The 27,445-nt window shown below is 42.5% G+C and overlaps 1 protein-coding gene across 1 annotated transcript; it reads right to left on the bottom strand.

Annotated features, from left to right (window-relative positions):
* Positions 1 to 531: 531 nt before the first annotated feature.
* On the bottom strand, positions 532 to 26,952 carry otud4 (OTU deubiquitinase 4). Its single transcript, XM_049567614.1, has 21 exons — positions 26,083 to 26,952; positions 22,469 to 22,552; positions 21,160 to 21,210; positions 20,985 to 21,031; positions 19,386 to 19,458; positions 18,433 to 18,514; positions 16,891 to 17,053; positions 16,433 to 16,481; positions 16,217 to 16,319; positions 15,522 to 15,586; positions 15,318 to 15,415; positions 14,690 to 14,787; positions 14,417 to 14,582; positions 14,105 to 14,237; positions 13,820 to 13,882; positions 10,432 to 11,215; positions 6,755 to 7,558; positions 6,496 to 6,536; positions 3,911 to 4,568; positions 3,633 to 3,709; positions 532 to 1,671 (listed from the first exon to the last, which is right to left on the bottom strand). The coding sequence occupies exons 1-21, from the start codon at positions 26,221 to 26,223 to the stop codon at positions 1,192 to 1,194; spliced, it is 4,260 nt and encodes a 1,419-aa protein (XP_049423571.1). The 5' UTR covers positions 26,224 to 26,952; the 3' UTR covers positions 532 to 1,191.
* Positions 26,953 to 27,445: the final 493 nt, after the last annotated feature.

Raw genomic sequence — 27,445 nt, forward strand, 5'->3', positions numbered from 1 at the left:
ATTTTTTTAAAAAAAACAACTTTTTGACATACTATACGATGTCTTTTCACAAGTTTTCTATTTTTATTTTTTCCCCCACATATACTGATTTTATTGCTGATGGCTTTTGATCTATTATATTTTGATTTTTTCAACACACTTTGACTTTTTTCCATGACATCTTTTTTTACGTATTATAGGTTGATTTTAGTGTAGCATGTTATAAAAAATGTCCCAAAAGTGTTAGGGTGTAATATCGCATAAAAAATACAATAGTTATAGCATGTTATTAATTTGTCATAAAATGTCTAAGTTTAATTCACAGTATGTCATATAAAATGTCACTACTACCCCACGGATACTTCCACACCAATGCTTTTTGTCTCGTACATAAATATTAAGCAGCTACCATCTTTGTTTTGAGTCATAATTTATGTTTTCTTTTTCATTTTGCAGCAAACTGTTTCGATACTTAAAACCAGCAGTAAGGGATTTATCTGTATCTTAGCGCTGTGATTAAAACGCAAAAATAATACAAAGTGAGAGATCATCTGAACTTAAGTTTTATTTATTCAACCGCAATAGAAAAATCCAACACAGACAACAACAGCCTTTTGTTCTGTACAGCAGTTTCTCAAACTCAGAAGAAAAGGAAGTAAGACGGTGAAATGTGGCAAACGTAAGGCACTGAATCTCTCGAGTTTTCTGAGTTGATCAATCAGAACGAGAAAGAAAAATAAACCCAGAGAAGAAGAAACTAGACAAACACACTAAAGGAGACCAGAAGCAACAGGACAGACGGACAATTAAAAGACAAAACACATAAAGAAATAAAGTCCACGCAGCTTGTATTTGTTGTCCGACTCTACCAGAGTCCAACACAGATTGCTGTAGTTTCACAGCAGCGATACAACTCTTAAAGCTGTTCTCAAATTAAATTTTATAATACATTTTTGTTGCTTTAATCACTTTGCTTTTAGCTCACAGTGCTAACAGAGGTGCTGGTTAAACTTGGTTGATGCTTTTTTTTTTTTTTTTTTAAGTGCTGGAAAATGTCTAATGCTTTATCGACATGCTAAGCTTTCAGTTGTGCTGCGTTTGAGGGATGCTATAGAGTCACACATTTGACTTCCTGTTAAAGAGACAGTTCTTAATTTTGGGGGGAAAACCAATCAGCCTCCAGTGTCGTCTCCTCTCTGTATCGGCTGATGGCTAGTATCCCCTCTCCCGGCCCCTCCCCCGGTGGGAGGAGCTAAACTGGACGTAGTTAAACCCCACCCCTGCCTCTCCTCCATGTCTCCTCCTGGGCCCCCCCCTCCCTGAATCATGGCCACCCCTCCCTCTCCCACCTCCTCCTCCTCTCTGATTCCTCCTCGACCCTCTGTGGTTAAAGGTTGTCGGTTTGAATCCCTCCCAGTCGTCCTCCGTGCTGCAGCCCACAGACAGAGACTCTGCCATGGCAACAGTTGCCATGTAACCCACCTGGCTGGGATCCGGCTGCCCCCGCGGGACGTACGTGTTGGGGGGATTAAGTGGTTTTTGGTGGCCCCGGTAACCACGGGTGAGGTTGTTGTCACTGGAGACGGTCGTCTTGGAAATTATATCATAAGGCGATGGAGAGCCAGGGGTGCTGCTGGGCTTCATGGTTGCCATGGAGACATCCTTGACATCAGGGTTTGAAACCAGTGTGATCTGAGAGAGAGCATATGTATATATAAATACCACTGTAACTACTACAACATGTTACTGTTATTATTACAGCTACTACATTCATGTTTCAACAAAACAAATGTAACTACAGGTAATATATTACTACTACCACATAGGTAACTACAACAATGTTACTGTGACTGCTATAGTGAATGTACAATTACTACTACTCCTACAAACGTTACCACAAGCACTAATATACCACCACTACACGGGTTACAATTACTAGAACAGTTTTACTATAACTACTCCTTCAAATATTACAATTGACCTAAGAATAAGCCCCGCCCTCAAACATGATGAGCCAATCACAGTGTGTATAGCCATTCCCATACACTCGGACATTCTCTGCCTGGGCGTCCATTGAAATGCATTACAGAAAGTCAGTTTGTTGGGTTTTATGAGCTTTTTCTGAGATTTGAAGTTTAAAAATGGTCAAACGGTGTGCATGGGGTACATGCAACTCTGACACAAGGTATCCTGAGAGGCTGGGCGACCAGGTGTATTTTTACACTTTAAACCACATCTCAAGCGAGAAAAGTGTCTCCTTTGGATAAAGTTGTGTGGTAACGTTAGACCACAACATCAACTCAACGTGAATAAGATTAACAATGATGTCTACATCTGTTCTAAGGTAAGTCAACATTGTGTTTGAGGCAACATATTGTCACTTTGCTGCAAAGAAATATAAAGTTATCTTTAACATCTCTAGCTAACGTTAGCTAAAGTTAGCCTAACGTTAGCTCCTAGCTGCGTTGTTCATCATGTCACCTTGTTTGCTGGGAGTTCATTAGCCTATTTTGTTCTAGTTTTGTACTTTGGTGATGGTACGTCATTGTTAGCTGTTGTCCAAAGGGCTCTAGTTAAGCTAACGTTAACTTCTGGAGCTTAGCTTCATTAACTTATCTGTAATGGCAGAGATAACAAAGGTTGGCAAACGTTATGCTGAATGATTCAGTGTAAATACTGTAGCACCAAACTAACGCAGAGACACTCTTGGTAAAGATGGTAAAAAGGCCGTTATCCTTTTCTCATATTCTGAGCCAAAAACCTTAACTTCAGTGGCACTTTAACTTGTTGTCTTTGATGGTGACGGCAACCAGATGCGGTTCACAAGCGTACACTGTGACCTGTAAATGTTGGCTTGTAATTTAAGCTTTTCATCGACCTTCTCAACAATAAAATGATGAATATATCCCTCCAATGCGTAGTTTAGGCCCTTTTGGTTACTTCTCAATGACATCTGATCGTTATGTCCCCAAAAATCATCAGTTGCCTCCTGTGAAATGCCGTGTGCTGTGACACCTGCCATAGCGCCGGGCACTGAATGTTGATCGTTTGTCCGAGTGAGTGGAGGGGGCGGGGCTTAGCCATAGGTCAATTGAGGTGCTATGCATTGTGTTTTAACAAAACTGGACATCTGCCTGGAGAGTGACAGTTTTGTTAGCACAATTTTATCTTCTGCTAACTTTTTGCACAGATTCACAAGGGGCTGCAAGATCAACAAACCACGTTCTGCGATGAAGAAGTACACGTGTACTTTCTAGGTGACAACACGATCTGTCATCTATGCCAGTATGTCAGCGGTGACTGCAGCACCCAGTAAACGCGTTACGTGCTTTATTGCACGCACAGCAGCTTTATGACCTGGGTCTAATTCATGCTGTGATAGGACTTTCTTGCCGCTGGTTGCATACATCAATTTACGTGAGCACAATGTGCAGAAACATGCACCTGGTTCCCTTACTTTCTTTGCACCAGCCTATCTCCTCTACCCATGCCTAACGCCATTTATTTATCTGGACGTTTTCCCCAGGTTTCATTAACTTACTTTTCATCTTGATGAGAGCATCTACGGCAATGGCTCCACTAGAATCTGAAGTTGGCTCTGAACCAAGTTTAGTTGGTGTGTGTGTGTGTGTGTGTGTGTGTGTGTTCCGTACTATGGGTGTGTTGTTGAGTGGCGGGTCCACCAGCAGCACCGCTCTGGTCAAACTGTCTGCCTGCTCCTTCTTGAGGGCTGATGGGGAAGAAACACTTCATATTAAAAGCTGTGCTGAGAAATGTAAAGCCTTCATTACCCAGAATTCCTGATTGCTATGTGTTAATGATTTACACCCAACATAAAAAGATTTGATTGATTTTTTTAGTACATTTAAAATTCTCGTAACACTTTATTTTAGAGGTGATAAAAACACTAAAATAAAAACTGTTTACGCACCAAAACCAGGAACCACCATTGGTCTGTTGCTGTTAGCATTAGCCACGTTAGCAGGCGCAGGACTCTCCAGAGAACCAGGGACTCTGCTCGGTCCTTGGCTGGGCATCGTGTCCACGTTTGCAGCCTGATGATGCTCCATCGGCGCCTGGCTCACTTGGAGCTCTTCAGGGGAGGATGAAGGCGGGTATCCCAGTGAAGAGGGGGGGTACTGAGGGTACAGCAGGTGTCCCGGGCCTTGACCTGAGTGGTAGCCCTGAGACAACGGTGGGGGAGCCCGATATGGTGGATTTGCAGTGGGATACCCAACTGGGTAGCTGGGGTTTCTGGGAGGGGGTGGCTGTTGCCATGGCAGCGAGGAGCAGGGCATCCGGTGGGGTGGAGGCTGGGTGACGGGGTACCCGGCCTGGTTAAAGGAGGGTTCACTGGGATGGGGGGGCTCTGTGAGTGGGGCTTGGTGGTCATACTGAGGGGGCATTGATGCTGAAGTCGGGGGGTACTGGGGGTGTGGGTACGCCTCCTGGTGCCTGGCGGGGGGGTTGGAGGGAGGGTAGTGAGGGGTGGGGGAGGGCGAGCGGGAGGGGAGCTTGGGGTGCATGGCGTGGGCCTGCTGCAGCGGGAGTAGGTACAAGTAGGGGGGGAACATGGGCATGGAGTAGGCCTGCAGAGACGAGAGCAGAAGCAGTAAGTAAATGACGGTTACTTCCTGCTTTTGGCACCAATACAAAGATTTAAAGAAAGAGTTCAACATTTTTGGAAATATGCTCGGCCCGGCCCAGTTGCCAGGCAACTAGTGAGGACTCCGGGAGGTTTCCGGTCCAACCAAGAAAAGATCTGGCACATGACCTCCCATAAAACAGCAAGCAGTCATTTTATGCTTCTGTTCTGATGCAGATACAACCTGTTACTAAGAGAATATTAGAGGTGCCGGTGGATTTACTGTTACCTTCAGACAGAGCCTGGCTTATCGTTTCCCCCCCTATTTCAAGTCTTTATGCTAAGCTACGTTAGCAAGCAGTGCGAATGAGCATATTTCCAAAAACTTTAAGAACTTAATTTTTTCTACTGTATAAGACTGCAGAGATAAAATCAGATATGATCATAAACTACAGCCTGACAACACAGCATGTCGGCCGATAATTAACAAAACACGCTGCTGCATTACAGTCGTCATAAACATCACAAGTTTAAACACTGTCAAACTTTTGGTTGTGGAAATGAAGTAAAATCTGATTTCTTTTGTTAAATTTAACACCAAATATTTTATTTTGTTTGTCCACTTCCTTCTTCTTACTTCAATGCAAAGTCTATTTAAAAAAAAAAAAAAAAATAATAAAAATAAAAAAAAGAAGAAGCAACAATGTAAACCTGATCCAGCGGACCAGGAGGTGCGCTATTCAGTTTATGTCCGTTGTTCACTTTCCATCTGAATTAATGACTTTATTTACAGGCCAATATTGTTCTGAATTTGACAGTATTCTGATGCATTAACTGTCTGGATTTTCCAAATGAAGCATTTTCATTTAAGACTTGTGGGATATGCAGACATTATTTGGGTTTCAGAAATATTCTTTGGACATGTACGCAGTGGATTCAAAATGTGCATTTTCCCACCATTTTTCACAGATAAGAAACAATAAATTGTGAAGACAATAAAGCCTCCACAAAAATAGCATTTTAAGTCTTGTGTGTGATTTATCCTGGCTTCATATGAGCAGAGGAAACCTCCGCTCATCTCTCGGCTAAATTATACAATGTAAAATGCCATAGGCTTGTGCTAATAATGTTAGCATGTTGTATTTGTGGGGAAAATGTGTCCAGATAAAGACAAGTGTTTGACTGTGAATGCTGCGAGTTATAGTGAAGCTGAGTTGTGAACTTGTCTTAATAAAGACAATTTCAAACACGTGTTTAATGTGTGTTTAACGTGTAATGTGTGTTTAATGTGTAACGTGTGTTTAATGTGTGTTTGTGTGTTTAACGTAATGGAGCTGAATTTTGCAGCAGTTACCTTTGTTAAATGTTGCTGTTGTCCCCGGCTTTATATGAGCAGAGGAAAAGTCAACTAGCTGCCAGGCTAATTTATACAATGTAAAATGCCATAGGCTTGTGCTAATAATGTTAGCATGTTGTATTTGTGGGGAAAATGTGTCCAGATAAAGACAAGTGTTTGTCTGTGAATGCTGCGAGTTATAGTGAAGCTGATTTGTGTACTTGTGTTTGAAACTGTCTCTATTAAGCCATGTTTAATGTGTGTTTAATGTGTGTTTGAATCAACTAAACTTTACAGCACTTCATCGAAACCCTGCCGCCCACTAGTGTTTTGGAGGTGTAACTGCAGAGTGACAACAACGTAGGCGACATGCGTAGGCTCTGTATAGAGCCAACGCACAAGTATAAATCCCGCTTTAGGCTTTCCGTGTAGGCGTGTGGAAGGGCAGAGAGGCCATGGAACAGAGCTGTACTGCCAAATATAATGGAAATGGAAGTAAAGTTTTCTTTAACTAAAATGGTCCTGACTGGACTAAAGACAATGGCGATGCGCTGATATGAAACCTGCTTTGTTTGAGTTTTAACATCTGTCTTACCTTGACACCCAAGTTGAAGAAAAACTTTAAGATGTTGACGTCTGCAGAGGAAGACAAATAAAGCACTGATCACAAAATATCAAATCAAATATCCCCTTGTGCACGTTGGTGTTGGCATCTGGATGATAAACTGGAAAACTTTGTATCTTTGACTGTTGTTTAGATAAAAAAACATTTGAAGACAAAATCATTGTCAGATTTATCAATAATGAAATAATAATTAGCTAGAGTCCTGCTATGACTCTGTCTCCCAGCTCACCTTTTGGCAGGTCGTCTCCTGATTTACTGCAGGAGTAGGAAGGAGTCGGAGCCATGTCGCCCTTCTCTCCCATAGGGAATCCGGGGTACAGGAGGTCCTGGTAGAGCTGGGACAGCTGCTGCAGGGGGACGGTGCCTGGGATGGTTGGGGGGTGAGGGAGAGGAGGTGCAGACTGGAGCTGGGGGTGATGAGGGGGATAGGGAGGGTGTGGCAGCTGGGTGGGAGCATGAGCCGGTGACTCAGGGTGAGGCTGAGGGTGCTGAACGGGAGGTGATGGAGCCTCTGTTTGGTTCTGGGTGCTGGGGGTCTGGGAGGTGGAGAGGGACAGGGAGGGATGTGGGACCTGAGAGGGGTGAGGAGGCTGGGCTAGCTGGACTTGGGGGTGAGGATGGGTGACAGACAGCTGCACAGAGACAGGAAGTGAGACCTGAGAGGTGCAAGGGTAGGAGGAGGACTGGACCTGGGCCACCTCAGACTGAGACTGTGGGAGTAATTGGGGCTGGGGGTGGGAGACAGAGGCCTGAGGGAGGGAGGTCTGGAGGACAGACGGCTGGATCTGGGTCTGCGGCAGAGAGGTCACTGCAGCGTGGGACTGAGGCTGACAGGACGGGGCTTCGGCCTGTATCTCAGGCGTCAGATCCTGGGTGGTTTGGTGCGGAGGGGGCTGGGTTTGGTTCTCAACTTGGGTTAATGAGGGCTGGGTTCGAGTCTGAGGCGCAGAGATCTGGCTCTGGTTTTGGGGCAGAGCCACAGGAGGATGAATCTGAGACTGAGTCTGAGCTCCTCCAATATTTGGCAAAGAACCTGATGAAAGACAGAAGACATGGAGAGACAAAGAAGAGGTGATTCATGTGGAAACAGAGAAGCTTTTTTTACTTTATTTCATCGTTGATTGAGCGATGAAACGTCCACACAATAATGACAACATCTGCGTTTAGATTGGTTCCCTATCGACCTTGCAAAAAGGAGGTGTGCAACCACTGCGCAACCAAAACGGTAGAAGGATAGCATCATTCTTTTCCCTGGTAGCTATGAGCAGCTATCCCCAGGTACCACAGAGCAACAACATCAGTTCTGCGGCTACCTTCCCCCACAGACAAAAAGGCTGATGGTGCAACAACTTATATCTTGTACAGTATTATTCTTCAATATCACGATCACGTGTCAGTGTAGTGCGATATCTCTTCTCAGCCATGTGCAACAATACTTCTCGTTGTTAGTGACTCTTGTGCTCCTATTGTTACTCCATTAAGCACTGTTTTTTGCTTCTGCTCCTCGAAAACACTTCTGTCTTGTATGTTTGTATATTCTGCCAGATATCTAATACTCTATTGTTCTAAACTGGGCCCAGTGAGTGCCCCTGACCTGGAAAACCCACTGGTTGTCTGGCTGTTACTGGTTGTGAATCCTGGTTACTTTTCTTCGTGATAAATAAAGTTCTACTGAATCAAACTGAATCGAAACCGAAGAAACTGTGCGTTCACAGACAGTTGTTGTTGATGACTTGGCTCTGAGAAAAACAGTTGTCTTACGCTTTTATTTTTTTTTTAACTAAACTAATAAACTTGCCCTGTGACAGAAGACAACCTTGTCCCAGACAGCAATTCACAGCTTCAGTTAAAAGACTTAAAGCCCAAACATACTCGGGCGTACTATTAGCGGAGCGGAATGTCCGCAGTCATTCGGGCTTTCATAGTCGAGTGCACTTCCACGTTGTAGTTTCCTGTAAAAATGTCTGTGAAAAATCCCTGCAATGTGAAAAATACATGCAGTGCAGTCACTGGTGCGCGGAGCGGAGTCCGCGCGGTCCTAAAATCTGAGCTTTGTGCGCACAGGGCTTGCGGACGTCTGCTTTGAGTCCGTTACACGTACGTTCCGCCCAAGTATGTTCAGGCCTTAACCCTTTGCACACTGAGACCATTTATGTAATCCGTCATCTGAAAAAAATCACAACGCACAGAAACCTAAAGGCCAAAACATACTGGCGCCGTACGATGCGCTTCAAAACAGCCGCCCCCATTATTTTCTATTTACAAACCCACACCGGCGGCGGCTTGACGCGCATCACCGTGCTGCGCCTCGGCACTTTATGCTATTGTCTAATAGCATATATTGCCAAAACACACCACCGCCGTCATATGCTGCCGCCGGTTTGTTTTGGTCTTTACACACTGATTCAGACACATTTTTCTGTTCTACGTGTATGTAAGCATATTGCATTCACTTGACAAATAAAAAAAAGCCCTGTTTTTTTGTGGTCATTTTTTTCTGTTCTTTATGCTAATTTTTTTTCCTGAACGAGGAGACGAGATAGTTCAAAATCTCGCAAGAAGCTCCCACCTGGCACCTGCAAGTGACCCCTGCATCCATGGTGACTCCTGCTCATTGATGTATTTTGCATCTGTGCTTCTGCTCCAAGACACTTTGAACTACGGGGTCAATAAGGGTAAGGCACGTAATTAGTTACACACAGGGTGTGATAATCTAGCTGTGTTTTCCACTGCATCCTTCTAGTGTAGGCCTATCGCTCAGTGTAACAGGTTAGGTTAGTAACAGGTTGTAACAACGTTAGCTGACAAATTTGTGATGAGTAACAATGTTCAGCATGATGGAAAAAAACTGTTAGCTTAACATTACCTGACAACTGAAATCACGCCCATACACGTTTGTCAGCTAACGCTGTTACAGCCTGTTACTAACCTAACCTGTTACACTGAGCGATAGGCCTACACTAGAAGGATGCAGTGGAAACATAGCTTGATTATCATACCCTGTGTGTAACTAATTACGTGCCTTACCCTTATTGACCCCGTAGTTGAAATTGTCTAGGAGCAGGAGCACGGATGCAAAATACATCCATGAGCAGGAGTCACCATGGATGCAGGGGTCACTTGTAGGTGCCAGGTGGGAGCTTCTCACGAGATTTTGAAGTATCTCGTCTCCTCGTTCAGAAAAAAAATATCCCGAAAAACAGAAAAAAATTACCATGAAAAACAGAAAAAATTACACCCAAAAAAATAAATAAATAATTACTCAAAAAACAGAAAAAAATACTCAGAAAAACAAGGAAAACAATTACACCAAAAAAAAAAGAAAAAGAAATAAATTACTCTGAATACTCCGAAATACAGAAAAATTTTCTCAGAAAAACAAGGCTTTTTTATTTGTCAAGTGAATGCAATACTCTACATACTGTACTACGCTTTACGAAAATTGGCAATACGAGACAAAATGATATGACGCATTTCCTCCTTTGCCTCTCTCCACTGGAGTTATTTATCTATCATCACTCCCTCTCTGTCTTTCATTTGGCACTGCAGCTGCATGAAGAGGCGGAGCTGTCCTCCTCATTCTGTGTGCGGTCCTGAATGTTACTATCTGACCCATGAAACGATTCTGTTTGCCCTGTTCCTCTGTCTTGTCGCAGCTGTGTCCCGCCGCCACATTTTCTTTACTGATTCTCGGTCAAACGTCTCTGAAGACTGACAGACGCAACAAACAGAAAATCGAACCTGCTCTGAAAATGTTAATGACTGACCAAAGTTTCGGACTCAGTGTGTGAAGGCTTTAACAGTGCGTACTGATGACATCAGTGTAAAAATGTACAGCTCAAACGTCTTAACTCCACAGTAGAAACTCCAGTTTGAAAAATGAAGTCTGACTGAACAGATTCTTACTTTGTGCTGAAAGTGCGGGAGCCTCGGGGACTTTAGCAGCCTGATGGATGGGAGAGGACGAGGAGGAGAAGGAGGGAGGACTGGGGGAGTGAGGGAGAGAGGAGACAGGTGGGGAGGAGCGGGGGAGAGAGGAGGGAGAGGGAGCAATGGGAGCGATGAAAGTGGGAGGTGGCAGTGAAGGAGGAGGAGGGGAGGTGGATGATTTAGGAGGGAGAGAGGAAGAGGAGGTGGGGGGAGGAGAAGATGAGGAGAGGGCGCTGGGAGTGGGGGGAGATGAAGCCGCGGGGAGAGAAGGGGTGACTAAGGAGAAGAGAGTGGCAGAGGATGGGACAGAGGGAGGTACAGCACCACCCGTTACAGGAGGCTTGGTGCTCGGGGCAGCAGCAGGAGCAGCAGGAGCAGGAGCAGCAGCAGCAGCAGGAGGAGGAGGAGGAGGAGGAGGAGGAGAACTTGGTGCAGCAGCATAAGAAGGTGTGTTTGTTTTAACAGTGGAGGCAGCACAGGTGAGTGGGAGGCTGGATGTGGACGCTGCAGGAGCAGCAGTCGTGTTCATGTTGGGTGCCGCGGCCTTGATGGAGCTCAGCCACGCTGGATTACTAGAGTCAGACGTCACAGAGGGAGCAGCAGGAGGTTTAGCAGCAGGGAGGGTGGGGGTGGTGGGTGTAGTAGTATTTGCAGTAGGTGCAGTAGTAGCAGCAGCAGCAGATGCAGGTGGCGGTGTGGAGGATTTGGGTCTTTCTCCAGCAGAGGGGGACGGCGCTCGGACGTCTTCAACAGGACTCTTCTGTAAAAACACGGAGGACATATGAAATCTATTAAAATGATGTGCAGCGTTCACTGAGGAGTTTTCTTCTCGTCAAACAAAGTCATGTTCACAGCTTCAAGCACCAAAATGTTTTTACTGGCACCATTTGGTATATTTGACACTGTGGGCTACTTCCATGTTTCAGATGATACGTCATGTTTGTAGTCGACCAATGAAGATGAGTTTACATATCACCTTGGGTTCGTCCTTCACCTTCTCAAAATGATCCCACACTTTGGATTTCCTGCCCGACATGTTATTAACTAGCCTGTGGAATAACCGCAGGTACCAGCCCTGGAGATTAACCTGACTCCTGTGTGACTGCTGAGCGTGGACACTTCCTGTGTCTGTCCTATCAAAGTAAAGTCACACATGGTCCAGTCATATAGGTTTGGATTTATTTTGACAAGGCGCAGCTCCTGATAGAGCTTCACATTCTTTCTGCGACTAAGCGACCAATGAAATCTTGCCGACTCATGACCTCTCTGGTCGACTATCAGGAGGCAGCCCTAATATGGAAACCGCTACACTTCAATAACCAGCTTGATTACAACAGCTTTAATTACCATTTGTGAGTATGAATGAAACGTTACACTGATGATGTCGGTGAGGGTGTTGAATCGGCAGCGGGTTTATCGGGCAGCTGAGTGAAGTGGAGCCTGCGGAGAAAACACAGAGACCGTCTGGATGTAATAGTCCGTGGAGGTGCTGCGGTGCTCGGCTGCACAGATAGGAAACCCCATGGCTGACAGGATGTACCACTCTGTCACTCCGCTCTCTCTCACGCAGGCGCAGAACGTACGTGCCACTTGGCCATCGGATGTAGTCCGTGTAGTGTGTTCAAATGAAACCGACACAGGGCGACGTGAGGCGACGTAGATGACGCAACAGTTGGCTTTTGTCACTGCTAGCATTTCGAGCCCTCTGGCATCTGAGCGTGCCTGCCACTCGTCTACATTGAAAACAATAAATCTGAAGCAGGGATGCACCGAAATGAAAATTTGTAGCCGAAGCCGAATAAAATTAAACGCTTGGCCGAATACCGAGTACCGATGTTTAGTTTTTCATTAGTTTTCGCAGATGAACCCCCTCCAGATTAGTGTTGTCACGGTACCAAAATTGGGACCCACTGTGCGATACCTGTGAAAATATCATGGTTCTGAGTAGTATCACGATACCACAGCAAAAATGAGGCAGATGTGCCTTTTGTCATTTATAAAAAGATAAATCACTTTTCTATAATACATCAATGATATTTCAATGGAATAAATTACTTATTGACTTATTCATACTTCAAAAACAGCATCAATAAGTGATGAACATAGGGGGGATCAAAATAAAATAAATAAATGAAATAAAAATCAACCAGCCACCCTCCTCCCCTGACAGTCCCTTCATAATTAAAGAACAGTCCCTTCATAAGTAAAGAACAGTCCCTAAAGTGCGGTGAGGTTTGTGGACCGTTACCTGCCACAAAGAGAGAAATGTGAACGGCTCGTTTCTCCTCTGACACGTCACATACCTGTGTGCCGCCACGGCTTTGCTGTCCTAGACTCACAAGTCAGTCTTTAGACGCTTTGCTTAACTAAAGACTGATGACTTTCTCCCTGATTTTGTGTTTAGATGGGCGGATACAATTTCAGAGTTTAAAAAACTCCCTACGTCGCAGAACCAATAGTAAATCTGCAGGGCGGTCCTTCGGTGGCTCGCTGAACTCTTGTGCTCGTAAACATAGTGCGACTAGAAACACGTGTAGCGGTACAAAATGGCTCAAGTTGTTGTTGTAAGTCCTTCATTTCCACAATCTTGTGGACTGAGCATACATTTGATAAAACGGAGTTAAATATCTCAGCATCCATTTTCAAGCTCTCTGTGTGTTTGTTTCCTTGCGGACGAGAAAAAGGGGAGCGCACATTTCTGGGAGGGCGTGTCCTTTTCAAAAATGCAAGAGGTGTTGCTTTGTTGCCGGCCGTTTTCTCCGGTGTGTTAAACACACTTTAGAAAGGAGTGTCCCCAGACTATCAGAAGGCGGAGATCTCTGATTGTCTGGTGGCGAGACTATGGTTGTCCAGGTACTTTTGGGCAGTCATGACACCGAGTCGTATTTCTCCGTCGCTGGTAAGCTGATGGCCGCCGTATTTGACAGGAATACATTCCTGTCTGTGTCTGTGACCCCCGTTCAACCCTCAACCAGCGGGATTTGCCTTTAGTTTCTGCTGCTGGTTGAAATCTGTACTCGCACAGTGTGCTGAATGATTTATTTTGCTCAAATAAAACTAGTAAAATATCGCCACACTGCCGACATTTTACTCCGTCCGTCACCGCACACTGTTTGATTGCGTTATCAAAACACGCCGCTGTTATTCGGCCTTGCTTTTCACTTATTCCACTGAATACCGAATGTGTGGTTTTTTGCAATATTCGGCCGAATATATTTGGTTACCGAATATTCGGTGCATCCCTAATTTGAAGGCACAAAAAAACGCGCCCTGTGCACGGCCTCTTACTTGGACAACAGGAGGCATTTTTAGAGTTGTACTTGTATGTTTAAATTCTGTGTAGAGATGCCATGAATGAACGCACCGTCTTACTCTTGTGTCTCTTTTCTCCTCCCTTCTTCTTCCCTCCATCACCCTGGATCCCAGCCTGAAAAACAAACATACTTAAGAAAAGACAAAAACATCTCGACTCACTGAGCACACATGTAGCTTCTGTCTTGTTTGCAGAACAGAGGAGCAGCTTTCAAAACGAACAGGAATTGAAGAATCACGCAGACGTGTCTTCATGTCGTCGCCTCTTCCTGTATGTTGGTGATGTAATAATGACACACAATGACGTACACCACATCATCAGTCGCCTTGAACTCACCCCGAGGGCAGGGAAGCTGTATTCGTCTCTGAGCTGGATCTCCACCAACGCCACGTTCCTCTCCTCCTCCTCTTTGGCTAAAAGGTGCTCCTCCGTCACACCGAAAGCACGCTCGACCAAGCTCACCGACTTCCTATAAAGGAATATATAAACAGCTGTTAGGCCGCCTCACACACACTCAAAGTAAGAAGCCAAATTAAGAAGCCTGGCGCAGCGTCGTCTGCTTTTAGTTCTGAAGAAATTTGTACATTAACTTTCCCTGCATGCACACAGTTGTTACCTGAGCGTCTTGTAGACTACAAACACACTAACCTGGTGGCCTTCGCTCCTCCCTGCTCCTCTGCGGTGGCCTGCGGAGGCCAGGAGTGCTGCTTCTGCACACGCCCGCTGGAGCCCGGTGCTGTCACCGGGGCAACAGAGGAGGAGGATGCTGGGACGTGTTTCCCCCTGCCTCTGCCTTTACCCCTCTCCTCCCACTCTGATGGAGACAGAGGAGTCATTAGTTCATTTATTTTAACAGTTTGTGAATGTGTGTTTAGTCGATACTGTGTGCGTGTGTGCGAGTGTGTGTGTGTGTGTGTCCACCTCCTCCGTGTCCATTGCTGAGCCTCTTGTCTCTGTTGACCACAGTACTCCAGCTGCTCTCATCGCTGAGAGGACGCAGACTCAACAGTGAAACCTGTCTGCACACAGGACAGTAACCGATGCATAAGTACAAGAACCTCAAATGTGTTCTTGTGTTAAAGACGGGCTTCTGTGTGGAGTTGGCATGTTCTCCCTGTGTCAGCGTGGGTTTCCTCCAGGTGCTCCGGCTTCCTCCCACAGTCCAAAGACATGCAGGTTAACTGGTGACTCTAAATTGTCCGTAGGTGTGAATGTGAGTGTGAATGGTTGTCTGTCTCTATGTGTCAGCCCTGTGATAGTCTGGTGACCTGTGCAGGGTGAACCCTGCCTCTCACCCAGTGTCAGCTGGGATAGGCTCCAGCCCCCCATGACCATGAATGAATGAATGTACTTTGTCACTTAAAAATGACGGCTCACTCTGTCTTATTCTGTTAAATGCCTGTTGCCTTGACTCCTCTCTCCTCACCTCCTGCGCTCACATGTGGGAGGGACCAAGACTTGAGGAGAGGAGGATGTACAAACACAGAAAAGCCTACAGTGTAGTGTGTGTGTGTGTGTGTGTGTGTGTGTGTGTGTGTGTGTGACCTACTTCCTGCTTCCCAGTTCTTCTATGTGCACAGTCACTGGGCCGTTGTTGGGAGGAACCTCCTTGACGGTTGCGCTGTAGCTCCGTCCATCAAGACGAACCTGCAGATCACACAGTGTAAACACATGTTCACAATGCACCGGAGGAAACAGGACTTTACAGACGACCATGAACACATCGTGCACACACACACACACACACACACACCTGGCAGCGGTCTCCGACAGTGAACTGCATCCCAGCAGCAATACAATAATCCATCTTCTGTTGAGCTGAAATAAAAAGAACATATTTTAATCATTTATTCTCTTTATGACGGATTAATTCTTCACCCCCAGTTCACACTACTCTACCTCGCCCTCACCTCTCTGTCAGAGTGATTTATATATTTTAATGTGATTTATTACACACTCACCGGCCACTTTATTAGGTACACCTGTTCAACTGCTACTTAATGCAATCAGCCAATCACGTGGCAGCAACTCAATACATTTAGTCATGTAGACATGGTGAAGACGAGCTGCTGAAGTTCAAACTGAGCATCAGAATGATGAAGAAAGGTGACTTAAGTGACTCTGAATGTGTCTATGACACCAAGAACTAACAAGGTGTACCCAATAAAGTGGCCAGCGAGGTTCCACTGAACTTGATGACTCTGCTGCTTTTCACACCGCTGTGTCTCTCTTGCCTTTTAAATTTGACTTGAACTGCTCGTATCTACAGACCTGCGCTTCAGTTCGTCAAACTAAAATGTGGGAAAATCGTCATGCTCTGCGACAGCAGCATTGATTATTACTGATTGATACATTCTGTGTTAGTTAACTAATCAATTAATCAGCTGTTTGACTAAGCAGAACTTTGTGTTTGAATAGAGACAATGTGTGTGTGTGTGTGTGTGTTACCTCTCTTGGTCTTGTGCCAGACGTCATACTCTATGTTTCTGAGCAGAGTCGGGTTCAGTGAACGTCTCACTCGCTCAGGCAGGTGCCGACCACGCCCGCGACCCTGTCACACACACACACACACACACACACAAACACACAAACACAGAGTTAATCAGTGATAAAATAACAAAGGTAGTGCAGCAGGTGTGTACAGGTCAGGATTTTGATTGTTACCCTGTAGCTGTGGTTTCTTGCAGCCGTCGTGCTCGTTCCATTTTCCACCCTGAATCATAAAAACACAAATCATTCGTTTTTTTCTCCAGTGGTGGAAGAAATATTCAGATCTTTTCCTTCAGTAAGAGAAGTAAAGTGAGCAAAGCCACAGCGCTACATGGCAAGTTCTGAAAATATATATTTGTGACTTGTGTAACTTCTTCTGTTGAGTTGCGATATGCGATGTACGCTGGTCTGTTATTGTGTAAACTACAGGAGTGAGGTGGTGATGTGACAGTGTGACAATCGTGTTCACATCACTTGATTCCAGCTATCACTTCTACTTCATAGATAAACCAAATTAGCGTACTCCACAAAAAGCTCCAGTAACGTGTCGCTGACTCTGTTCAGTATGTACGGCACATGGGAGTTATTATTCAAACAGAAACCCTTTTTCAAGGTTCAGAGAAGTTTCCTACCAGAGCGCCTCTCCAGCGTCCAGGTCGGACTCGTCGCTGCTGACGCAGGCGTTCATGCTGTCGTCACTCAGGAGATCAGTGGATCGACCGGTCCGCTGGCACAGACCCAGACAGCTGCGGTCCACTTTAAACACTCCGTCATACAACAGCTCGTACAAGATGGCTGACAGACACAGAAGGACACGCACAGTCAGGATGGTTCAGTTCACTGATGAGACACTGAAAGACACAACCTATAAGAGTGCACGATCATTCTGCCCCACAAAGACAAAACCAGGGTATTTAGAAATCCTGACCGTGTGATTTTCAATACTGTCAAAAATACAGATGCTCCTCTTGCTGTTTAAATCCGGATTTAAACTTCTGCATTGAATCGACGCTGTAACCTGATGTGCACTTTCCCAGAATTGTAACCACACGTCGCAGTGACGCAGACCTCCTGTCTATTTCTGTAAGCTGAAACCATTTCCCTCAGTGGAAACAAAACTTTATTTACTTTAATTTCACAGATAAGAAACAATAAATTGTGAAGACAATAAAGCCTCCACAAAAATAGCATTTTAAGTCTTGTGTGTGATTTATCCTGGCTTCATATGAGCAGAGGAAATCTCTAGTCACTAGGCTAATTTATACAATGTAAAATGCCATAGGCTTGTGCTAATAACGTTAGCATGTTGTATTTATGGGAAAAATGTGTCCAGATAAAGATCCAGATTTGACTGTGAATGCTGCGAGTTATAGTGAAGCTGATTTGTGAGCTTGTCTTAATAAAGACAATTTCAAACACATGTGTGTTTAACGTGTGTTTAATGTGTGTTTAATGCGTGTATAACATTTGTTTAACGTGTAACGTGTGTTTAATGTGTGTTTAACATGTGTTTAATGTGTAACGTGTTTAACGTGTGTTTAATGTGTAACGTGTTTAATGTGGGTTTAACGTGTAACGTGTGTTTAACATGTGTTTAATGTATATTTAACGTGTTTAACGTGTGTTTAATGTATAATGTGTTTAATGTGTGTTTAACGTGTTTAATGTATATTTAACGTGTGTTTAACATATAATGTGTGTTTAATGTATGTTTAACGTGTGTTTAACGTATAATGTGTGTTTAATGTGTGTTTAATGTATATTTAACATGTTTAACGTGTGTTTAATGTGTAACGTGTTCAATGTGTGTTTAACGTGTAATGTGTGTTTAACATGTGTTTAATGTATATTTAACGTGTTTAACGTGTGTTTAACGTATAATGTGTGTTTAACGTGTGTTTAATGTATATTTAACATGTTTAACGTGTGTTTAATGTGTAACGTGTTTAACGTGTTTAATGTGTAACATGTGTTCAATGTGTGTTTAATGTGTAATGTGTGTTTAACATGTGTTTAATGTATATTTAACGTGTTTAACGTGTGTTTAACATGTGTTTAACGTGTTTAATGTGTATATGAATCAAACTTTTACAGCATTTTGGTGCTGGTATCATATTCAGTATAGTCTCAGTTTAAGAACATTTTGATTTATGAGTTTCATCTCAAACACTCACACTGGCAGAGAGCAGCGTCCTTGATGTGGCTGATGGGATACACACTGTCGTAGTGATTCCCGTTCAGAAAACACAACCGCACCTGAGAGAGAAAAACAAAATGTTGTCGAACATATAACATATTGGTTTTAAATAGTTTCTGGGAAAAAAAACAACAACTGCTAATTCCTAATTAAAATAACATTTTTTTGCAGCCTGTACCTAATACACTGGGTGCTCAGTGAATAAGGCGGCTTTCACACCTGCCCTGTTTGGTTCAGTTCAATCTAACTCTAGTTAGGTGTGAACACAGCAATCACACTCAGGTGTGCACCAAAACAACCGGACCGAGACCTTCTTGAAGAGGTGCTCTCGGTCCGGTTACAAACGACTCTGGTGCGGTTGGTTTGTGGTGAGAAGGTGTTCCGACCTGGATCTGAAGCAACTGCAGTCACATGACACATTGTTTGGGTTAAACATGAGCACAAACATGCTATATGATGAGCAGCGCTAAAATCAACCTGCGTAGTTGTCCCTCCATTGTGACATTAGAAAGTGTCACATTTATCTTGCAAGTGTACTCTTCTTCAACGTTTGCTTTACTTCCTGGATTTTTCCCACATGGAAATTCTGACTAATCAAGAGCAGCTTTCTCACACAAGGCATTTGATCTGGTCCTCTTGTAAATGCTGCCGTGAGAACACCAACCAACTCTAGGCAATTATACAACTTTGGAACAACATGAGTCCCTGATTCAGACCAGAGGAGACAACTCTAGGGCTGACAGCACCCTTAGTGTGTTCTCCTTCAAGAGGGAAACATTTAATCCCAAATTAATTTTATGAATAAAAACGATTCTCCAAACTCACCACTTAAAAAACAATTGATGGGAAACATAAATAACAACTTTAAACAAGCTGCAGCTGGACTAATGGACTGTGGGGACAGAAAGACAGAAACAGTCAAAGTCTCACCTTGTCCTTGAAGTTGTTGTCTGTGATGTTGACAGCTGGTTTACCTGGCTCCTGGTAGATCAGGAAATCTCTCCTACAGAGAGACGAACACATTCACACGTACAGAGAGAGGATTAGAAACATCGCAGTAAGTGCAACCCTACATCCAGTAAAGTTTGGACGCTGTGTAAAACGTAAATAAAAACAGAATGTAATTATTTGCATACACTAATTGGTTTAACCGACTAATATTTCTGGTGCCGACTAGCGAGGGGGCGGACGTTTAATCTTTCCGATGTCTAATGGCGTGCATCCCTAGATGGTATGGGGTTGCGTCTATGGCGTGGGCAGCTTACACATCTGGAAAGGCACTGCTGAATACTGAAAAGTACACCAAGGTTTTAGAGCAACATTTGCTCCCATCCAGACGACGTCTCTTTCCAGACAGGCCTTTCACATTTCAAGACGATGCTAAACCACTTTACGCATCCATCACAACAGCATGGCCTCGCAGACCAAGACTCCGGGTGCCTGCAGTCCAGACCCTTCACCACTAGAAAACATTTGGTGCATCAGTAGCCCTTTTTAGACAGGAATTGTGCAAATTTGCAGGAAAGCCCAATCAGTCTTTTTTCAGCATTGGCAGTATAAAAACAAAATCAGGGAGTGCAGCAAAATGCCGCCTACCTACTTTTGTTTATACAGAATGTGCCTTTTTCGGGGCAATGGGGGGCGTGAGCAAGTAACAAAACGTGTAGCTCAGCGTGTGACGTAAACAGTGACGTGGGAGGGAAGCCGCGACTAGTCAGGTGGCGATTCTCTCATAAGTCGGCCCGTCCTTTACCGTCCCCCGTCATCTGACGGTTAATGGCCTCTTCATTTGCGAGGACAAGGAGGGCGCGCAATTCCTTGTCTCCCCAGTTGCTCATCTTTACAGTGTCTGTCAGGTTTGCGTTTCCCTCTTGCTACTAGCTGCTCGCTAATTCCTGCTATCAGCTGTTTATCCAACGCCAGTGGGTCGCACGTGCGGCGTCATCAACAGCTCCTCCCACAAGTCATCAATAGCCCCTCCCGTCGCGGAAGGCCGCCTCGTTCTGTTTAAACCAAAAGGTTCCACCAATATGTCTACCCTACGAGGCGGAAAATTGGGCACCTCGGATCAACTCGCCAATCCGGCTCTGTGTGTCTAAACGCTCACAGCTTGCCGGCAAAACGGCCCGACATTCGCCAAAAAGCTGGCAGTGTAAAAAGGGCCATTAATTGATTCCTCTTCCCAAAGCTCCAGCAACTGGTGTCCTCACTTCCCAGACTGTTGTTAAAAGAAGAGGGGAAGCTACACGATGGTAACCACGGCTCTCACCCAATTGTGTTGCTGCCATCGAAATCAACATGAGCTAATATCTGATTCATCTGATACAGTTTTATTCTCAGCTGCAGGTCAGTTGGTGAAATGTTGTTTTCATAAGTTCATGTGGCTAAAATCAGGAATCTCTGCAAGATGATGGTCAAACATGATCCAGTCACCAGTTGCACCTCAACATCCCGTCTCATGTGAAGCCACAGAAGAAAAATCACTATTTCTACTTTCATTCATTCAAACTTTTTCTACACGACTCTTACTTGTACATGACGGCCAGCGCGTTGATCTCCACCTCGCCCACCCACTGCTGAAAAACACAAAGCCCAAAGAAGTGACATCAGTTATTCACACATCAACAAACAGCTCCAGCAAACAGCGAACACAAGAACATAAAATATTTCAGTAAATAAACCAGAGTCACTGATTCTGTGTTACCTGCGGGTCCTGGAGCTTGAACAGGTAATCCTCAAAGTCACCTTCGATAAACTGCAACACAGCAGAGGGACAACGTTAGTATTTAAAGTCCAGTTTGTCTCAAGTCTCGGCTTTGAAGTCTTCAACACAGTAAGTAACTTCACTTTGAATCTTCAGAGAAACAGTTAGTGTAGTAAGAATACAGAAATAATGCACGCTTTCTTAAATTCTAAACATCTTTTAAAAAGATATTTACTCAGCAGTTTCAAATTCACTTTGTAAAAGTTAAAAACAAACCGATCTCGTGTGTTAAAAGCTACAATTATTTGTCATTTCAGAGCTGCATGTATGCAGACAGGTGTTTCGTCCCAACTTTAAACGTTAGCTGAAACAAATTATTTATTCATTCATTCATTTTAAATAAAAGTATAAACTCATGATCTGATTTTTAAAAGATCTTTGTCTTTATTAAGAACCAGTGAGCTTGAGGTGGAAGTCAGTAAGTACTGACACGTTGTTAGTTTCAGTCTGATCATGGACGACAAGGAAAATATAGAATAATACCAGCCAGCTCACAGCCCTGCTCTGTCCTGCTCTGCCAGAGACTGAACTGCATTCTGGGAGATGTAGTAAGGCCAGGTTGTAGAACGAGCTCAGGCGGTGCGATTATATCACCGTCATAAAACAACCACGAGAGCTTTTACTTTCAGTTCACTCTCAATCTCAGTTATGAAACAAGTCACACAAACCTGCCGTGCCACCTCACCAGCTACAGCACCATCTGTGATTTCTACATTTATCCCTGATCGACGATCGATTACGTCTCACAGCAACCTCTGAATCTCATGATCAGCTGCTTGTGACTCTGCTGATTCACAGGGAGGAGCTTTTAAACTGCTGCTATCACTAAGAGTCCCTTGGATTTGTTCAGTTATGCTCCTTTATAGTTACTTTCCAACACAATATGTTCCTACAAAACATTTAACAAAGATCTTTACAGTTTAAAGAGCAGAATAACGATCATTATTTCCTATAGATTCATCTCTTTTTGTTCTTTTAAATGTCAGAAAATAGTGAGAAATTTCCTAAAATCCAAGATGACATCTGTAAATTGTCCGGCTTGTTCGCCAATAGTCCAAAACCCAAAGATATTCAATTACTTACAATAACTTAGGGTGCTTTGTATAATTGCCTAGAGTTGGTTCACAGCATTCTACCAAAATTACCTACAGTTCAACCATAATAAAACATCCTCCTCCAATTCAAAATAAAACTATTTAATGACATCAGGGAGACCTGTCTGATCAGGTGTGAGTCACAGTGTACATACCGCTTCATAGCTCTCTCTGTTCTTCCTCAGGAACTCCACACACTTGGCCCGAACTTTAGTGTGAAGACTTTGGCAGTGCAGCACCTAAACGGGGTCAAAGGTCAACACCAACACACTGTAATATTCAAACAAAGTAGTAGTATGTACGCTAACTTTTATCCATACACATTTATCTACCTTAAATTAAGAAGTAAACTTTACAAAGCTACAAATTTAAGTGTCCTGAAGATTAAAGTTTATAAATGTGCTGATAACCTCATGAGCCACTTAAGCTATCTTTTATCAATGCAGCTTTACGTACGTCACCAGGGTGTCTACAGATACAACCACGTTAAATGTACAACTATTTAAGACCTTTTTAATACCACCTTATATTAAATTTAAGACCAAACCTATGTAAGTACTCTTTCCAAGTGATGTCAGTTCAAAATGACCAGTCAGGAAAAACAACAACAATTTGGGTGAGTTTAACGTGTTTAATGTAAAACGAAAACAAAATCTCATCGCTGTCACAAATGCTACTTATTATTGCAATTCTTCAGTCAGTCAGTCAGGAGGAATTTTCACGGTAATGTGACCGAAAATATTTAAGACCCATCAAATCTGATTTTAAGACAATTTAAGACTTTTTAAGACCTTAAGACATGTTAAGACTTTATGGGCCTGTAGACACCCGGGTTACATTCATAAAGCTGTTTTACAGTCTGCTGACAACTTTGTTCCTTACGCTAACTTTTATCCGTACAGCTTTACGTTACATTCAGAAGTCAATTTAGAAAAGTTATGAATTTAAGTGTTTTAGCGATTAAAGTTTATAAATGTTTCCTTTTAGCTCTTGACCTCTGTTGACAATGATGTTACTTAAACTACTTTTAGCCATACAGCTTTATCTACGTTACCTTTAGAGGTCACTTTACAAATGTTACAAATTGAAGTATTTTAAAGGTTAAAGTTTATAAATAATTACTGTTAGCTTTTGAAATCCACTGACAACTTTTTTATTGAAGCTAAATTATCTAAACAACTTAGCGTTACATTCAGAAATTAATTTTGAAAAGTTGTAAATTTAAGTGTTAAGAGATAAGAGTTTAAAAATTTTGACCTTTAGCTTTGAAAAATATTAGATTCATAAGTAAATTTAGAAAAGATCGGAATTTAACCGTTTTAGAGATTATAGTTTATAAATATTTACTGTTAGCTTCTGAAATCCACTGACAACCTCGTTACTTGAGCCAACTTTTTTTTCCATACAGCTTTATTGACAGTCGTTCAGAACTTTCATAGAAAAGTTACAAATTAAAGTGTTTTTAAGATTTAAGTTCATATATGGTTACTGTCAGCTTTGGAACTGCGCTGACAACATTGTTACTTAAGTTAATGTTTAGCTTTATCTACGGTAAATTCAGAACTCAATTTAAAGAAGTCACAAATTTAAGTGTCTTGGATATTAAAGTTTACTTTAAATGTTTACTGTTAAACTCCAGCAATAGTCTTCTTACTTAAGCTAACGTTTACCAATCCAGCTTTACCTTACATTCATAAGTCATTTATAAGAATTATAAATCTAGTTATTTTGAAAATTATAAATATTAACTGTTAGCTTCTGAACTCTGCTGACAACCTGGTTACTTAAACTCACTTTTATCCATACAGCTTTAGCTACGTTACATTCAAGAGTCAATTTAAAAAGTTACAAATTTAAGTGTCCAGAGATTTGAGTGTATAAATGTTTACTGCTGGCATTTGAACTGCACTGACTACCTATTAAAGCTACTATTATTACTATAACTATTATTAAAGCTAACTTTAATCTAAACAGCTTTACGTTACATCCAGAAATCAATTTAGAAAGTTTGTTGTTTTAGAGATTAAAGTTTATAGTTACTGTTAGCTTTTGAAGCCTGCTGACAACCTTAAGCTAACTTAACTTGAGCCAACTTTTATCCATCCAGCTTTATCTGCCGTAAATTCAGAAGTCAATTTAAAAAAGTTACAAATTTAAGTGTTTTAATTACAGATTATAAACGTTAACGTTAGCTTCTAAACTCCGCTGTGAACCTGCTTACTTAAACTACCTTTGATCAGTACAGCATTACGTTAGATTCAGAAATAAATCTAGAAAAGTTACAAATTTAGGTGTTTTAATTACAGATTATAAACGTTAGCTTCTAAACTCCACCCACTACCTTCGATCGGTACAGCATTACAATACATCCAAAAATCAATTTAGAGAAGTTACAAATTTAAGTGTTTTAGACGTTAAAGTTTATAAATGTTAATAGGATGCATGATAACATGATACTGGCTTTAGAATGAAACATCAAAATGAACAAATTTTTTTTTCTTAATTTGCACAATATATAAATATTACATACATTAACTGGTGGGCTGTCACGATATGAGTGTACATACGTAATACGATGTTAATTCCTCTACAGAAGAGACTTGATCACTAAAATTAGGTGGAGAATAAAGGAAAGGTATATCGAGATTAGTTATCGGTCAAATGAGTCGTTATATATCTGCAAAAAATCCAATATTGTGCATCCCTAAATGTTAACTGTACAACTTTGTAACTTTACGTAACTTTGATCCACACAGTGTTTTAAATCTAAATTTAAGTGTTTTGAATATTTATTTATTTTGCTTTTATGCCCTGATGAAGGCCAGTGAGCATGGCCGAAACATGTTGGTGTTTTTATAATGTTCATCATGAACTAGCCATTTAATAAAGACCTTTTAACTTGTGCACCAGAGAAGAGTTGCCTTGGATTTTGTTTTTTTCAAGATGTACTACACTTCCTGACCAAAGAGCACCTTCCTGGATACCATGATACTGCAACCCACATGAGCTCTTCATCTGCTGTTGTCTTCAAGTCTAAATTTAAGTGTTTTGAATATTAAAGGTTAGAAATGTTTACTGTTTGCTTCTAAAGTCTGCTGACAACCTCCTTACTTAAGCTACTTTGACCCATAGACCTTTAGCTGTGTTGCAATCAGGAGTCAGATTGGAAAATATACAAATTTAATAGTTTAAGAGATTAAAGTTTGCTCATATATACGGTTAACTTTTATCCACACAGCTTTACATTATATTCATAAGTCCATTTAAAAAAGTCACAAATGTAAATGTTTCAGAGGTCAAAGTTTATAAATGTTTACTGTTTTAAACTGCGCTGACAACCTTGATACTAACCAAACTTTGTTTCGTACATCTTCATCGACACTACATACAGACCTCAAATTGGAAAAGTTACAACTTTAAGTGTTTTAGACTGAAGTTAATAAATGTTTTAGCTGCTAAAACCCGCTGACAACCCTGTTACTTTACCTAACTTTCCCCATACCGCTTCAGCTACGTTAGATTCAAAAGCCAATTTAGAAAAGACTCAACTTAAAATGTTTCAGTGATTAAAGTTAATAAATGTTAACTGTCAGCTTTTGAAACATGCTGTCAACCTTCATAGTTAAGCTAACTTTTATCCGGCTAACATGACCACACACTTGCTGCCCTGCATGAGCACAACAAACCGACCAAGCCCAGCTCTTCACCTGTGCCCAACAAGCTAACGTTAGTTTGAAACTAGCTTTTCCCACAAGTTTTATCACTTTACCTGCTCGGCGACAGCCCGAAACAAGCACGACCCGTCCTTGGCGATCTTCTTCCGATGCAAACCGATTGATTTCAAGTAGGAATCCATTAGTTTCTCTGCCCCCCTCTCCTCATTACCCTGCATGCTTCCGCCGCTGTCCATGCTAGCGGGGGGCTAACCGCTAAAAGCTAGCTGGTGAAACAACGCTACCTGCGTGTGTGACGGTGTAGTGGTTCAATCTTTAAGACGCCACCGGCTACAAGTTGTAAATATCGGCGCCGAAGAGTGTTAAATATCTACATCTATGATCCAGCGAGTGTCAAACACAGCAATGACGGCGTCTAGTTTCGTTTTCCAGGAAGCCCGACTCATCCCAGGCACGGTCAGAAAGTGAAAGTAGTACGGTCAACTTTAGCTCGCAGTTAGCAGCCAGGCTAACAACTAGCAACACGCCCCCTTCTTCTTCTACGGTGTCAAGTTAGACAGCGCGCCTTACAGCGTTTCCGGTTTTTCAACAACGTAAAAAAAAATGTGATGAATGTTGTCCAGAATAAACCGCAACCTGAATAAAATACAACGAATGTTCAAAGCTTTAAATATAAAAATAATTTCTATAAAGAAGATAAATTACATCGGGCTTTATTCAACACCTTCCTTTCCCGTTTTTCAAAATAAAATCATCCATGACAGAATCACATCCCCGGTATTTGCTATCAAAATAAAAGCATCGCCTCCCAGTGATACCTCGACACTAGGATCAATTAATAAAGAATCCATTTTAAGAACTCATATTACATGACACCTCACCCACCCTTTGTGGTGGTGTGTGTTTGACTTTGCGCTGCAGTCACAGATTGTCACGTGCAGGGGAAATCCCGCGAAATCCCGAGCTCCACGTGGTGGATCAGAGTAAAAAATACAAGTGTGGGGAGAAAAAAAAAAAGCACGTCAGGACACCGCCCACTGTGGGCTGCGTCACGCTGCAAGGGGACCGGAAACTGGACCACAATAAAAAAAAAATAAAAAATAAAAAAAAAAAAGACTGAAATAACAGTTTTCTGTGAAGACTTATATACTTTGGTAGTTTTGTTAATTCTAAGTGGAAAAAAGGTTTTCAGTCAGACTTGTTGAGCATATATGTGCAGGTTGTGTACTTAAATATTCAGTCATACATGAGGGGAAAAGGACGCAAAAGATTAGATCTCATTGTGACTTCCATGGTTTCAGCTTCTCAAATGTTATTGAAGAGACTAATTTTGAGGTTTGGACCGTTGGTAGGACGAAGTGAGACACTTGGAGGTGCTGCTCAGAGCAAGTGAGTTTAGTTTAGTTAAGTAGGGACAGTGCAAATCAATAAAAACACATGGTAAGAAAATGCCAGAAT

This window comes from Epinephelus fuscoguttatus, linkage group LG23 (assembly GCF_011397635.1).
Source record: "Epinephelus fuscoguttatus linkage group LG23, E.fuscoguttatus.final_Chr_v1".
Lineage (NCBI taxonomy): Eukaryota > Metazoa > Chordata > Actinopteri > Perciformes > Serranidae > Epinephelus > Epinephelus fuscoguttatus.